This window comes from Mastacembelus armatus, chromosome 22 (genome assembly GCF_900324485.2).
Source record: "Mastacembelus armatus chromosome 22, fMasArm1.2, whole genome shotgun sequence".
In the NCBI taxonomy this organism is placed as follows: domain Eukaryota; kingdom Metazoa; phylum Chordata; class Actinopteri; order Synbranchiformes; family Mastacembelidae; genus Mastacembelus; species Mastacembelus armatus.
In genome coordinates this window covers 11,973,918-11,990,183 of record NC_046654.1, presented here as the reverse complement: position 1 = coordinate 11,990,183, position 16,266 = coordinate 11,973,918, and the positions used below count along the sequence as shown (strand labels likewise).

Here is a 16,266-nt window from a genome sequence, read left to right as displayed (position 1 = left end):
CACAGATATTTGTTTTAAAACAATAACGAATGCATCTTTTTTTTTTTAAGTAGTACACATGGGTAAACCTAACTAGGACTAGAAGAATTTGGAAGTTTAAGAGCAAACAAAGACAGAAAAAGGACTTTGCACCCCTGCTTTCAACTTTGTGCCTGCAGTTAGCATTCAAATCCCATATATTTCTAACAGTAAGTCTCCCTCACTGCCAGCAGACTTTGTTCCTCATGTACTGTATGAATTCTACAGAGTTTTGATTTCTCAAGCAGCACATATAGATCAATATAAGCTCCCTGTGCTGAAGCTTTTTGTCCTATTTCGAGCCCTGAGCTACCACTGCTCTCACAAACTCAAGTGGTGTTTTTTCCTCTCAGTCTGCTCGGTGTGAGTCTCTTCGACCTATTGATCCAGTCTAGGATTCTCTGCCTATCTGCTGCCTTTTCAGGATGACCTCATGCCCTGTCTCATAAAAACAGCATTGAGAATTACCATTCACTCTTTATTTTTTTATTTTTTTTTCAGAACAATAAAAATAGTTTAACAAACAAAAGACTTCTTCATTCTCTCCATTTCGACTCGTATTTACAGCTGAAGATGAAACAAACGTCCAGTCATGTCCATTTCATCTCCTCTTGGCTCCGTTCCCAACCCCGATCCTCCCTCTCCACCCCCGGCAGGCTTGACAAGAGAGTACCAGGGCCTATTGCTGTGTCTTTGACGAGGTATACAGGCTATTCAACGATTGGTAACACGGTATTTTTAAGCAGACATCACTGACTTTTGCATTTAGGAACTTCTCCTTTTTGTTCAGAACTGCACCACACTAGGCCTGTTCGTATAAGGTGGGTAACATTTAGTAGGTTATGACTGATGACACATGCTTTCATTTAATGGCATGAACTTTGGAAGATAAAAGACACAATGACCCATTTTACTGTGGAAACACCACGTAACTGATAAAAGAGAAGAAGACAAGATAACTGACAAGTCTCAGATCCTCTTTATCTAGAGGAGAAACTGTTGTGTGGAGGGTCCCTGAGGGAAGTAAAGAAAGGTGATTTGAATGCACAAGCAAGTCATACCAGACACATAGGATTACTGCTTTAAAAACGGAGCGGATATTATTACATTGCAGCGATCACATGGAAGGACGCAGACGTCTTACGCAGCATGTGCGACCTACAGCCCTAAAAGGCTTTTTGATACAGTACTTCAAGCACCTTCTAAATGTCATAAAGCAATTCGGCCATCTAAAGCACTCAACAGAAATGTCATAGATAACTTGGATTTACAGTTTTCACTTCTCAAAAAGCATGTGGATCTGAGCAGAGTCTCTTTAGCAGTTTAAATATGCATCTGAGATGAATCTCACTGCTGTCAAAATCTACCGAGTGTAGATTTTACACAGAAAACGGAGGGTGAGTGTGGCAGCAGCTAAAATCAGCAGAGACCAGACAAAGTTGAAGCGTGTTATTGCGGTGTTTTCCTATAGTGTAGCATGAGAATGCAGCATCCCAAATACATCCTGGGAGTTGATTAGAACGGGATCGTGGCGTTACTGTCTCTCCTCGCCAGCTGAATACAATCACATGAATCAGGGCTGAGTGGCTGAACAATCAACAGCAGAGGAAATGAAAGATGCCTGAGTAGTTGTGGCTATTGTGCACCTGATCAGGACAGAGGTATCGATACAGTCTGAAGAAACCCAAGAAGTCATACTAACCAAACTTTAAAACAGAAATAATATATGAGAGAAAAGACGAAAAAAGCTAAATTACTAGAACCCATTTGAAATCACAGATGAGGAGAACCAAAGCAGACAGAAGGACAGCAGAAAGCAGAAAACCTTTGTGTCCATGTAGGGAGTATTAATACAGTAGTCCAGAGGTCTGCACGTAATAGTGGTGGATTTGAGCACCATCTCTATGGCTGGGGGTCAGGGCGTCACTGGTCCAATCAGGTTGGAGGGTCATGGCTGTCAGAGCTGGTTTCCAGTGCAGAGCGGCAGGCTGGCACAGTGATGAGGACAATGACGTCTTAGTGTCACATCAGATCACACAGCAGACACAGTCACAGAGCAGGAGTGGGCAGGCTGGGCCGCTTGGGCCCCAAATGCACCCTTTGGGTACAAACAGTCCAAAGGCCTGGCCTTTAGTGTTCCCATAGTTCAGTGGAGCTCCAGCACAGTGCACATGGATGAAATTAAGCTGGATATACTCGCATTTCAAATGTTCAGAAAGGATCGATATATATCCTCAAGGGAGCAGTTGCTTCAATTAAGTCACATGGCCTGTAAAAGTGGTGAATGTCTATTCATCCATTTATGTCAGTTATGTGAGGCCCAAATCAGGAGGGACATGAAGGCTCATTAGTTTTTGAGGTTTAAATCCTCTTCTCCACTGGTCACCCCCCACCATGGGCCACATAGCAATTAGCTGAGTGCTCCTATGTAACAGAGATGACATGGGTTAGACTCACACGTATGTCTGAACGAGAGCCTACAGCCATACCAGTGATCCTCTGAGGCTGTAGTTGGGCACTGTGGTGCTGTGAGCTAAATGCTAATGTCAGCACGCTCACTTAGACAGCGTTAGCATGCTGATGCCTATTTGCCATGTTCACCATCTTATTTTAGCCTGTTAACTAAATGTAAAGCACCGCTGAGGATGATGGGAATGTGATTATTATCTAAATATATAACCAAAGTCATTACAATTCATCCTAAAGGGCCAAAAATATCTGTTGGAAATTTCAGAGTAATCAGTCCAAACATTGTTGAGACATGCAAATTTGAACCTCATGGCAGCACTAGAAATCAGGGGATTACAGAAATCAATAGGATTCATACTCTGGGCACCATGAAAGTATGTGCAGTATTTCTTGACAAACCAGCTAAAAATTGTCATATTTGAGTCTGGACCAAAGTGATGGCCAGCTCCTCCAGCCAGGGTCAAGCTACAAGCCTCAGGTGGATCTCTGTAGCATAAAAAAGCTAGAGTTGTAGTAATTTACAAACCTAAATGACAGTCAATCTTTTTGATTGCACAATACATATGCAACAACATACTTCGTGCTAATCAGACTTACCAAGACATACAATAGCTGACAAACTCAATCCATTGATAGTTGATCAACAATCTGCAATGATAATTTCTAAATGAGAGAAGATATCCTGTTGCTTACCTAGAATTTTTTTAGTCCGCGATATCTGTAAAGGCTTAATTTGACAGGCGTCTTCATCCATACATTTCCAGTGGCCTGGGCAGTCCATTCAGGTTCCTTCATTTTCAAACTAGTTATATCCAGATTTAGAGCAGAAAGAGAAACCTTCATAATCACGCCGACTACTGAGTCAAAACATCCAGTAGCTCAAGTATGGAGCTGCAGTGACATTCAATTGCATCCCAAATATATCATTCATGCCTTTAAAATATTTGATTGTTCGGTTTTCCAATTTTTCCAGTGTTTTTTTTTTTTTTTTGTTCATAACATTTATGCTCCTTCTGCTCCACTGAGGGAGGAAAAAAAAACTATTCCAAAAACATCCTCTGTTCTGCATGGAGATTGAGTCACTTATAAAGAAACACTGACAGTCGTTCTTCACCTTAAAAGTTAATATATATTTATATATAAAAAAAAGGTGTTCATAAATTATTCAACAATGTTCAGAAGATAAAATACCACTTGCATTGCTGTCCTGAAATCACTTTGTGCTTTCTGCAAACAAAAAAATTGAAAAAGAAGCAGCAGATTTTTGCCAGAGGTTAATCCATATAAAAACAAACAAACAAAAAAAAGGGTCTTTTTAAATCTCAAAAGGTTCGCTCTATCTGTGTCGGTTGGATATTCCGTTGCTGTTCGTGGCAGGCTCTTCCAGCTCGTCATCCTCAAAGCCGTGAAAGGTTGAAGTGTCGCTCTCCGAGGTGGTGCCAAAAAGCTCCTCGGCTCCGGCAAAAGTCCCATCTTCCTTCTCTTCTCCACAGTCAGCTGTGAGAGGACAGGGATGGGTAACAAGCTAAATACAAACCACTTTCTTCCAGCATAAGACGGCATGTGGAAACAAACACAAAATGTTTATTCTATTTTGGCATCAACCAACTCACCTGTGCACTGGCAGGCTGAGTAGGGTGACCCAGATTTACCCGTTTTCCTGTTCGAGCCCTGGCATTTATTACAGTAATTGTTGGGAATGCTGGTCCCACCTGGACCCTTTGGACCTGTGAGGGAAATTATGAAAAATTTTTAGGGAATAGTTAATTCAAACCTGACAGGGACTTGGCATGTCCAACATTTTTTAATACCGGTTACAAAAAAAAAAAAAAAAAAAAAAAAAAAAAAAAAAAATACTTGTATTTCATCAATCAAAAATTTAATTTGAATTAAAAAAAAAATTCTAACCAAAGAATGCGTCAGACTTAAAAAGCAATGAGCCAACTTTTTGGACATGATATTTCTTTAGTACAAATACAGGACAGTATTGAAGCAATCTAATGGGACAGACATATGAATGTATTATTAAATTATGTTTTCTTTGATGAAAACAAACTTCACAGGAACAGCAACCAGACATCTTACGTTTGTGTCTGTCAGTCTGTGGTGCACTGGGGGATCTGGACGCCACCGTGCTCCTCTCTCCGGCTCTGTCCTCCTCTGCCAGGTGGGAATGGGTGTAGTGGTAACTTAGTCCTGTACGGTTCCTGTAGCGCTTCGCACAAACTACAACAAACAGAGGGCAGATATTTAGTCCTACGACCACAGCTGCATTTCATTATATAAATTTAACTTTGGCAACACTTTTCTAAATACTATTTTTCTTCCTTGTCTGACCACTTGTGTCTAAGATAGAGGCCTCAGGCCATGATGCTATGTTCTGACAAACACCCACCCAGTGTCTTGCAAAGCTGGTGGTGGCTGTAAGCTATAAAACAACAAACCTGTATATACAGTTTTTATTTACAGTGCAGAATGTTAGTCTCACAATAATAAATAAATAAATAAATAGGACCCCTGATGGCAATAGTCAGTTAAATAAAACACAAACCCAGACAACATAATAGCCATGTCTCTGTATCACACCACCATGGGCGCTTTTCAGCTTGAGAAAAGTAAGATAATATAGGGTTCTAAATCAATAATCACAGCATTTACAACAGTACCACTCAAAGAGCTCTATACCTCAAAACCTCAAAACCCATGGTCACAAAGAGTCAACAAATCAAAGTACCTGAGGTTGAAGATTTTGAGTTCTGCTTTTGTTTGTATCTGTCTGAAACAGAAAAGTCACAAAGCAAAAGAGAAGGTGAAACAGCATGAGTATGTGGCTTTCAGGACGAGACATGACAGCAAGAGTAAAATCCAATACACCTCCACCTGGAATAAACTATGATTGGGTTACTGTGGGTTGTATTCTCAATGTCTGTTGTGTCTGAATAACAGATCAGAATATGGGACACATATCTGAAAAGTAATTGCACAATGCATAAACTAATATCAGGGAAAATCAACAGACTATTCAAACCATACCATGTCATAAACTCAGCATTGAAAACTCACTAGTAGAAAAGACACGATGGTAAAACCCTAATGTTTAAAATTTTCTCTCTACTTACTATCACAAACATATGGCTTGTCATCATCCAGATCTGTCCTCCGGCGGCCTGAACCCCGACCCTGAAAAGAAAGATAGCCCATGAAATGAAATCCATGTGCATGAGTCTTTCACATGCACATAGAAGCATAAAAAATGTATTTCCAAAGTTATGTGTGCCCCTAGGAGCACAATAGCTTCAATAGCTGAGAAATGGAAAGCTATCAAACTATTGTTTAGAGTTTAAAAAGAAACACTTTTTTTTTTTTTTTTCAAAAAAGGCAGATTCTTCCTCAGTTTTTCATGAAGAAGCTTCTACTGTGCAACTTTTGTGAGCATTTGTGTCCATTTGGTCACTTACTCTTCCTTTGCCCCGATGTCGCCTCTTAGGGATGTCCACCTCATAGTCGTCATCATCATTGAAAGCATCCTCAGCAGCATCTGCCTCCAGAACTCTCTGACACACACGCAGGAAAAACCATTTCAATATTCAACTCTGATGAAAGCACCAACTCGATTGAAAAAAAACAAACAAATAACAATAAATATCAACAATAGAGAGGAAATAGAAAACATTCAGTTCCCCAAACAATCTGGACCCTTGTGACAGATGTAGTGTGCTTTATGAACTTCCATAAACATCAGTTTGATGTGAAAGTGCTTTGTTGAGTACCCATAGAATAAATTTTAATTTATGTTTGCCTGGAGACAAGAGATGAACCATGGTTCTCCAAGGCCTGTCTCTTCTGTAAATAGCCACATATGTACTGACAGCATGTGTGCTGATGAGATTTGACAGGATTACAGAGCTCAATGTTTTGCACTGATGGAACAGCTCAGTTTGAACTTACGTTTATGTTTCCATTAGTATGTGGTCTTATTATTATTACCATATATAACAGTCAGTAAATGTGGAGTGAAGGTTAAAGCCAAACTGGCTCTGTGTGACGGCAGGCAGCTAAGCAGCCCTGCAGGTCAGCTGGAAAAACTTGGCAAGTTGCCCTGGCAACCAGTTGGATCACAACACTTCACTCTCAGTGCTAGGGCCCTCATCGTTTGAGTGGCATCACTGAACATTTACATTTAATGTGTTGGCTGGACGATCCTAACCAGAGCAATATACATATACACAGCAAGCGCTTGACTGAACCAACCTGGATCTCGAGCAGGCTCTCCTCATCGTTCTTAGAGTTGTTTCTCTTGTCTAGTCCCTCTCCGCGCAGCAGAGCTTCCAGTGTGGTGCTCTGGGTGGGCAATGTGTCTCTGGACATGAGACCGCCATCTACACAAAGACACCAATAGGCAACATGTGATGAACCATCAAAATACCAGCTCTGTGTTTAATACTATAAAGGAATGCCAACACATGCCTGTTACTCATTTTAAATACAAAAGTTACAGCCATATGAGCAACACAATGGATCTTGTATTTTACTACGTTAAGCTGCAATCATATAACATGCTGTTTTTTCTCACGCATCAGCTTCAAGCACTGTAATTTTAACAAGAACCATCAGTGCTACAATCTCTGACCTGCGAGCGCAGCTTTCCATCAGAATATTTCCATTATGTCTCTTCTGTTGCGTGCACACTGAGCCTAACAAAGGCATGTGGCTAATTGCTGGAGCATTTGTTTGTTATAGAAGCTGTCATATTTATTTATTTAATTTTTTACCCATAACAGAATGTGTCATCACAACTATTTTCACAGCACTATGTCACTGAAGAAAAAAGACATATGGTTTCATTTTGAAAGAATGCATTTTTGCTGGCGAGCTCTTGATAATGCTGCAGACATTAGGCTGACTTTGTCGAAGGAATCTCTGAGGTATAGTGTCGTGAAGTGGCTCATCACTTTAACCTGAACACACCATGCAGATATCTCCTCCCACAGTCAGCTGAAGATCTAAACAAACAGTGTAGGAGGCAAGCAGGTTGAGCAGTTGAAGTAAAAGCAAACAAAAGCTTTGACAGTCAGTCAGATCCACACATCTTATTTACACAATCTCTTCTCCATAGAGAGCTTCATGATCATCCAGTAGCTTTGTGGATGTTTGAAAAGAAGACACACTTCAAAGCTCCTCTGACTCAAGCTTTCTACCAGCCCTTCCTCTTCCTCTCACTACACATGCTGGAAAGCCCTTTGCAGAATATTGAACATGGAGCGATGAAGCAACAGAGGACTGCATAGGTAAGGCGTGAGAAGCAGATAAAACATGCTTAGCTAAAATGAGCCCCACTCCACCGGCAGCCCCTCACCATTGTGTCTGCACACGTTGACTTTCAACTCTCTGCGACGAGACCACCCCCCCCCCCACCTCAACCCATGGGAGCTGGGGGGCTAAAAATAGAGCCGGCAGCAGCCTGCAGCAGGGAGCTGATTCTGCATGCAGCCCCAGTCTCTAGCACACCATCAGTTAGACAGCCTGCCTAGGCAACAAGACAGACACTGGCGGCTGCCCTGTGTGGGCCACCTCTGGCCAGCTGCACAATGTGCTCTGTATAAGAGACGCCAGGTTGAATCAGGGTACGTTTACCCTCTGTTGGGCACTGGCAGACAGCACATACAATTCACTGTTGTTGGAGAAGGGAAGGGACAGCAGGATGGTGGTGGTGGGGTCTTAGTGAACGCCAGCTCAGTGGAAAACAATAGGCTACAATGGGATGTGTTTGAGAAACAAAGGCTTGGTTCATATGCTATCACTCCATCTTGCTTTCTCTTCCCAAGCTGTCCTCCTCTTTCACTTTCTTAACTTCCCAAACATTTGTCATTCTACCATGCAGAGCAGAACCGTAACAGTGAGGCTATGGAGATTTCTATCGAAACACAATGAGTTTCTTAAAGGCTTTTGTAGAAACTGCCGGAAAGTGAAAGAAGTAACATGATGTTTTCGTGCGAGATTCTCTCTTTTGTTTCTTAGGATAGTGTAACATCCCAGTGGGTATGTGCAAGCTTTGGGCACAGAACAGACAAGTTACTTGAGCCCAGGAACACTGGCCACAGTAACACACACATGGCAGACTACAGGGAGAGATGAAGAGATGAAAGACTTTCTAGGGAGAAAGAGACAAAACCAATAAGCAAGGGGAGGTGGTAAGTAGAAAATAAGATCAAGGTGGAATATAGAAGAGAGGGTAAAATGTGTTGAGTGAGCCGTTTCAAGTGGCAGTCCGAGAAGACAACTTCATTCCATAACATTTATTAAATACTGTCTGCAGTGGTTGGACTCTGTCTCCCTGCTCCCAGCAGTGGTAAATCTAATTACATGTTCTACTTCTCACAAAAAAAAGTTTACCAGCTGGGGCGAACACAACCGCATTTCATCCTCTGAAAAATGACTGGCAGGCTGTTATGCTCAGTGCGGGGAGACAGACTGATAGGCTTTTAGCAAGATTATTCCAGATCATCACCAGTAACCACATGAGCTGGAGGAGGAAGGTGAGAGACAGGGCTAAAGAAATAGCTGAGCGAAAAGAGAAAGTGCAAGGAGCAGGAAGTGGCAGGCAGGTTTGCTTGTGGAGAACAGGCTGTCGGGTCTTACCGAGCTGGAGGCCATAGATGCCCAAACGGGGATCTGTGGCATTGTGAAGCCGTCTCTTCTTTCTCCAGCAGCGGGCGGGATATGTGTACATCTGCCCGGCAGCAACCCCTGTAGAATAACAGTTGTACACATGCCAACAAGACAGTTGCAGCTTTTAAACCATGATGATTGCAAAACAAAGCTTTAGGCTCTGTAGCTTTGCCAGTTGAGCATTATGAGACATGAATTGAATAAAAAACTGTAACACTGATTATGTTGTTTTGTTTTCAAGATGTGTGTATTGAAATTTACACTAATTTAATTTCTCAAGCATTACTGAGATCAATAATTGCAGAGGCCACTTGAAAACGTTCCAACAATGCTAAAATACAGTAACCATCTGAAACACTATGAATCAGAAACAATGCAGTGGATGTTTGTGGGGATGCTCTGCTTTTTGCAGCACCAAATTATTGTTTTATTATTGTAACTGATTAATGTGCCTGGTGAAAGATGCCCAGACTGATGTATTCAAATCATTTTTTTGTCTGACTAAAGATACAATGATGTAAAAGAGAACAAGATTTTATAACAAGAAACACCCTAAATAAACTTGCTGAGAATTAATATTCTGTCCACTGACCAGTTGTTGCAGCACCTACTTAGTTTTACCTCATTTAACTTGAATATTTTTGGGGTTTGCAAATGTTTGCAAACTGCCAAAAATAAATAAATAAATCAATCAGCAGATTAACAGGTAATGATAAAAACTGCTATTTTTACAAGCGCAATTGACCAAAAACAGTTAACTCTCACTAAACCTTCTTTGTATGTGTGCGCTCATATGTGTTTTCCCACCAGGGCTGCGGTGATGACGTTCCATCCAGATGTAGCAGTTATTCTGGGCCACGCCAGTTTGCGAGTCCAGGAATGGCAGGCGGACGCTGCGTTCAGCACACAGTCTGGCATTGTAGCTGTGACACTGCTCAATGGCCTCCTTATAGAACTGGTCGCCCAACCTGCCGGCGGTTAACATTAGCAGCAGAGGTCAGTGACACTGAGTGAAGTGGCTGATGTAGTTCAGTCATTAATCTGGCAGCTGCTTTAAAGAACTGGTCAAAAAAAAAAAAAAAAGATGTGTCACTAACAATATGCAGTATGTAATTACATTTGCAGAGTCTCTGATATGCAAATAAGACATTTTATCATGTGAATGATGTGATAATGGCTTGTTGCTCTACTGACCACAGATGATTAAATCAGTTAGCTGAGGCAGCTACAAGAAACCAGATCAATACAACATAAGGAAACAAGTACCAGTTGCTTTTATAAAGCAAGAGCAAAAACAAAAAGGTGCATTTTATTTATTTTACACTCTGTATATGCTCAAGTCCCTCAGAAAGCCTCAATCCAAATAACACTGTTAGCACCCATTCCTGATCCACTTCTGATCAGCCTTGTTAAATGCAAGTCTCAAACTGACAGACAAGCAAGTCTGCGCTTCCTAATTTGCCATCTAAGCCAATTTGTAGAATGCAACACAGTCAAACCAAGATGATGCAGCTACTGAGGTTAAACATATTACCTCTGCATTTACTCTGGCTCATTGTCTGATTTGATTCTAGATGGTGTTGGTGTTGACTGAGTTACATTATCACAGCAACAGCACACTGTATCTGATGTCTGATATGAACTCACTCCTCTGACCAGAAAGCAAGTCTGTCACACTTTAGTTCCACTTTTCTTAGCGCCACTGAGATTTTGGCAGTCCCTCAGGGTTTCAGTGTTAATATTCAGAGTGAAATGGGGGAGGATATTTCACATTCAAGCCCTCAATCGCTGCCACACGCCTGGTATGGTAATTAGCCTACTTAATTAATCTCAGCAGAGTGCCTAGCACAAGGGCAGGTTCTAATTTGACTATATCAAAAACGGGGATAAATAGTGCAAGTCTGAAATCATAGCAAGGTACTGTACTTTGTGTGCAATTTCCACAGTGTGCTGTTATATCACATGGCCAACAGGGCAAATAATACTGCAGCAACTGGTTCTTCTAGTATGAAAATAACCACATCCGCATAATGAAGTTTCCCCACGTGTTCTTAATTACAATGTTAGGAAGACGGCCATTTTGAAGTAAAACTAATGAGCTGCAGCCTGCAGACTGCAGGTTGAGCCTGGAATCTTAAACTATAGGTGGAGGAGGTGGGAGGCTGGTTTGTCAGCATCTCCCAGATCCTGCTCTCACTCCTTCTCTCCGTCTTCACCCCTCGATGAGATGACATCCAGCAGATGAACAGCCGTGTTAGGAATGCTGTCCCGCACAAAGCCAACGGCTCTGCGGTTCACACAAAGACACAGTGTGTGAGCCTTCTGGGAAAGAGAGGCTTCATGCCAGTGTGACTGCGAAGAGTAAACAGTTGCAGGTATGGAGTGAGTGCAGGAAGAGGTGGAAAGGTGTGAGAACGACAGTTGAGGGAATATGAAATATTAAATCAAGATGAGGGTTAAAAAAGGCAAGACAGTGAGAAAGGAGGCCAAAAAACAAAAAAAAACTAACAACCAGATAGCAACTATGGACATTGTTTTGCTTACTTCTGTTACACTCACACAAGGATAGTGTTTTTAATGTAGGTAATAACCAAATTAGTGCTATTCACTGCCTTGTAAAATGCTGTGTATATGTACAAAGCCAACAGCAATTTCTCAGATGATCTGACACTTTCTCAGGAATTAAGTTACTGGATTTTTTACAAGAGGAATCACAAACGGATATCTTCAAAACTGACTGGCCACAAAGCTGAAGAGACAAATTCAGAGGTTTGACATCATTGTGTGGTACCTTCAACAAGGATTTCCTTTAAAAATGCATGTATGACTAATAAAGAAACAACACGCAACCATGTAGGATTCAGCAGCAAATCCCTGGCACACTAACCTGTTTGCTTCGCTGCTTTCCCTTAATATCAACACATGGCTATGATGTGACATATCAGTTTACTAAAAGCAGACCAGCTGTAAATGCTCCCTGAAGTCTGCTACGAGTGCATGCTCAAAGGGTACACACCGTGAAGTGCCAAGAAACTCCTGAGATTACACGAGTTGAACAGACTGAGATGGGGATCTGTGGGTGCTGGAGAGCGTTTAGTGACATGTAGAGGGGTTGGGGGTGGTGGTGTTTGGGAGGGTGGGGGGAATTCTGGCTGTCAATGCAACAACACGCTCTCTGTCTGAAAACCCACTGGCCCAAGCAGCAGGTGCACTGACTTAGGTGAGAGATTGTTCTGACACTTGTAATGAGTGACAAGAACCACAAGCCCAACAACAGAGGATGAGAAAGTGAGTTAGGCCGCTCTCTCACAAACCCACAAACCCTGCTATTCTGAGCAGTGATGACTTTACCCCTTTGGTCAGTTTGAGGTGAGCATTTTTGTTTTTTCCACTGTCCTTTCTAAGAGGCTAAAGTGTAATTCTACTTTATTATTCTGCCAATCATGCAAATTTTAAAGCAAACAAAAAGAAAACAAAGACAAATAGCAAATGTATTACTTATGCTTTGTACTGTAAACATAACATTTTACATACAGGCTTCCTGGTTCAACTTTAACTCACCGCACTTGTTGTACAAGTTGTTGTACAGGACCAAAATTAACATTTTGGGGGCACTGACTTTCAGTTTCACCTACAAAGACAGTTTACATCATCTCTTCCCAAACCTTTTAAATGATGGCTCCTTAAACCAAAACAGTGTCTACCTGAGAACCATTATTACCACTGCATAGAGTTAAATTACACAGTAATTTAGAAGATTTGAGTGTAACATTGTGCAGCAGATACATTTTTGCTGCTTTCATCCTCTGTTAATCTACAAACTTTATCTTGTGACCTCTTCAGGGGTATTGACCCTCACGTCGTACACCACTGGTTTAGATAATCTGGATAAAATACTTGTTTACAACCTGTGACTGTTATTTATTTACTTAGTTTCTTTTTACACGAGTGAACTTTTTATTGTGTTTCCAGACTCCAGCAATTTTTTGCATGACCCTAGTCCTAGGAAAACTGACAGTCAAAACTACAAAAATAACTAAATTAAAGTTATATTTACCACCTAGCTCCATCTCAAATTAGACTGGAAACATACTGGTTGCGTGTGTGTAATTCTGGATTTAAAAAAGGCGCCTCAGAGGTATGTGCTACACATCCTCAATCATCTTCCAGTTGAGTAGAGAAGGTGAGTTTGTGTATGAGAGCAAGGAACAAAAGGAAATCTTGTGGCCAGCGCGGCCTCCACTATCAGCATGTTCCTGCCAACGGTTCGCTGTGTCACATGACTGCGTCCGTAACGTGAGCATGTGTCAACACTCATTTTGCATATCTGACAAACTATGGTTTTCAAGAGAGCAGTTTACAGAGGTGAAGCGATCTGCAGTCATGACAAAATGCCAGTATCTAAAACGACACAGCACTCAAGAGCTCTGACTTAACTCGAGTACTAAATAAATAACCAAACAACAAGGATAAAATGCTGATCTAAAAACAGAACTTCAGTCTCTTCTGCTCTGATCAGGAGGTTTCTCAAATTTGCAGGTGCACTGCTCCTTCACAGGAAGCTACAGCCACCACATAAGAAGAGAGGGGGAGGAGGAGGAGGAGGAGGGCCTACAGAGTGACTGCATCCTGACAACAACCTCTGATTACACCAATCAGAGCAACACAGGCTGGGTGAGGGCAGGAGCAAAACCAGACCATACACCTCCACACTGCAGTGCCAATAAACAGTAGGCCTGACTCATGCAAGGCCTACTAGACACCAATGACAAGGTAGCAGACGAATGGGGAAGGATCAGTTCGATGCGGCTTGAAAATGTGTCCAACCCAGCTCTGGCTAAAAAATTAACGCCCAGCTTTATGAGCTTCTTTATTAATTAGACATTCCTGACTCCATTTTAATCAGCAGATTCTGGAGATTACTGTCCTCCCATGCTCAACTGATGACCCGACGTGCACCGACTTGCACGCTGCAGCTTCATCTGCCACCACAACAAAGTCAAATCGGGGTTTCATTTCCCTAAAGTGAATCATCTTCATACAAAAAAAAGGTCAAACTGGTCCACAGGAGCGACATCCAATTAGTGTCAAGTGTGACTAATTATAATCTGACAAACGTGTGAAATGAAGTCAGAAACCCGAGACAGAGGCTAATTATAGCAGATTGAAACACTTCATTAAGCACAGCTTATAGCAAGGAGACATTCTACATCTGAATGCTAAAACGAATCTGAGATGAAACAGCAGCTTGACAGCAGACGCACAGTGAAGCTTGTTGAGACACAGGGGAGGGAAACAGTCCAACAAGGTAATAATGAAACATACTTTCCAATAATAATCCCACTCTTATGAAAAACCCAGACAAGAGAATGGAGGAGGCTACGCAGAAGTAGCCTGCTATTTATTTAACATTTACATCCAACACTTTAACTTCAAGTGTTCCACTGAGCAGCTCAGGTACCAGCAGATGGAGGCAGCGATTGGACTGGGCAATTCCCTGGTGGGTAAAAGTGTGAAGCAGTGAAAAGTCAAAGTCGACTCATGTATAAACACAGGTTTAACAGAGATCCTGAATATAGGTATCATGCAATGAGTGTGCAAGTGAGGGACTGGCCACTTTATCAGGGTGCACGGCCTCTGTGACCGTACAGTAGCATTGTATGTTAGCGCTGAAATTATTACAGAATTAAAGACTCACCAGTTACAAGTTATACAACCTGCAAATGATCTGTTAAATGATTAAAAATAACTAGTCATTGGCCAGTAATCCCCAGACTCTACAAGTACTTAGAAAATGCCAATGTATATAAAGGCTAAAAGCTGTCTGGACCACCAAAACATCATGCTGCAACCTTTCCTTGTCACAATGCCACAACAACAATGGCAGCAGTGTGCTTTATGTGCAAGGTGCTGTGTGGTCCACTTCCTTGTGCTACAGTCCACTGAGGTGCCAGGGTACCTTAATGGAGGAGCAGATGGTTCTCCTGCTTGTGGCCAACACTTCCTCTCTGTCGGAGCATCTCTCTGACAGATGGGCCCAGGATCCTGGACCAAGCTAATCTCCAGCACTCCTCCACTTAAAGCCACAGTGGAGCGCCTGCTCTACCTCCACAGCCCCACAGAGCCATGATGATCACCATAGCCCATCAATACATGCTTGTGCGTTGCTGTCACGTCCAACTGTACGTGCGTTCAAAACAAATGCTCATTTCTGATCTAGTTTTAGTGTAAGATGCCAACAGGCAGGAGGCCAATTGTGTCCAACTTACAGTAAAATGTCTACCAGAGGAATTGGTGAAACAATACAGAAGAACAAAGGAGAAATGGAGAAAAGGTGGAGCATTTCTTTGAAGTTGAGGGACAGGAACGACTAATGCACAGGCTATCTGAGCACACGGCGACAGCCTCTTTCGAACAGTGGACTCAAAATGCTGACACTTTGGTCGATTTCGGCAGCAAAAGCATGCAAATACAAAATGCCTCCTCCCTTGCTTTACCGGGTCCTGACCACGTCTGCGCTCGGAGGAGCCAAAGTTGACATGTCGACAATTTACACCAACTACAAGCGACTTTCGGAATGTCAGACGATATTCCGCTGCTATGCCCAACCGAGCACGAACAAAATCGGCTTTTACTTATTTCAGTGCGGGGCAAAGGCACGTTGTCGACAGTTTTCAAATAAATTTATAGCCCAGGAAAGACGACACTCTCTTGTGCTGACTGCAAACCCGTACGGAGGAAAAGCTCGTCTAGTACAGCGAAAATGCCAGGCAGCCTCACGCACATGTTTAAGACTAAATGTTAAAATCTTGTGGAATAAAAGAACTATACGAGGCTACTTTGCCATGCAAGAAGTACACAAAATACATTTGGACAGCTTAATCTGCCATATGCACACGGCTGGAATTGAGATGCACGAACAGCCAGTTTTAATGTTCGACTTGGCAACAAAGTAATTATTCACAATTTTCTCAATGTCTAAATTACTTACGCTTTTAGTGGATTCTGAATGACAGCCGCCATTTTGCTACAATGTAACGCAATATCGGCGTCTTGCAGTTCTGAGGGAAACCTACGGAAATTGACCAATCGGAGCTCGGGGTGAATTCG

At 42.0% G+C, this 16,266-nt stretch overlaps 1 protein-coding gene across 2 annotated transcripts; it reads right to left on the bottom strand.

Annotated features, from left to right (window-relative positions):
• Positions 1 to 488: 488 nt before the first annotated feature.
• Positions 489 to 16,209, bottom strand: LOC113126062 (zinc finger protein DPF3-like). 2 transcript variants are annotated; one of them, XM_026299847.2, is made up of 11 exons: positions 16,148 to 16,209; positions 9,964 to 10,124; positions 9,127 to 9,234; positions 6,739 to 6,866; positions 5,946 to 6,041; positions 5,607 to 5,667; positions 5,222 to 5,263; positions 4,573 to 4,713; positions 4,101 to 4,214; positions 3,181 to 3,984; positions 489 to 2,442 (listed from the first exon to the last, which is right to left on the bottom strand). In XM_026299847.2, exons 1-10 carry the CDS (start codon positions 16,177 to 16,179, stop codon positions 3,824 to 3,826), a joined length of 1,044 nt encoding a protein of 347 aa, XP_026155632.1. In that variant the 5' UTR covers positions 16,180 to 16,209; the 3' UTR covers positions 489 to 2,442; positions 3,181 to 3,823. The 2 variants fall into 2 exon arrangements, with proteins under 2 accessions (XP_026155632.1, XP_026155641.1); XM_026299856.2 differs by having other exon boundaries at positions 9,964 to 10,217; positions 16,148 to 16,203.
• Between the last annotated feature and the right edge of the window lie 57 nt (positions 16,210 to 16,266).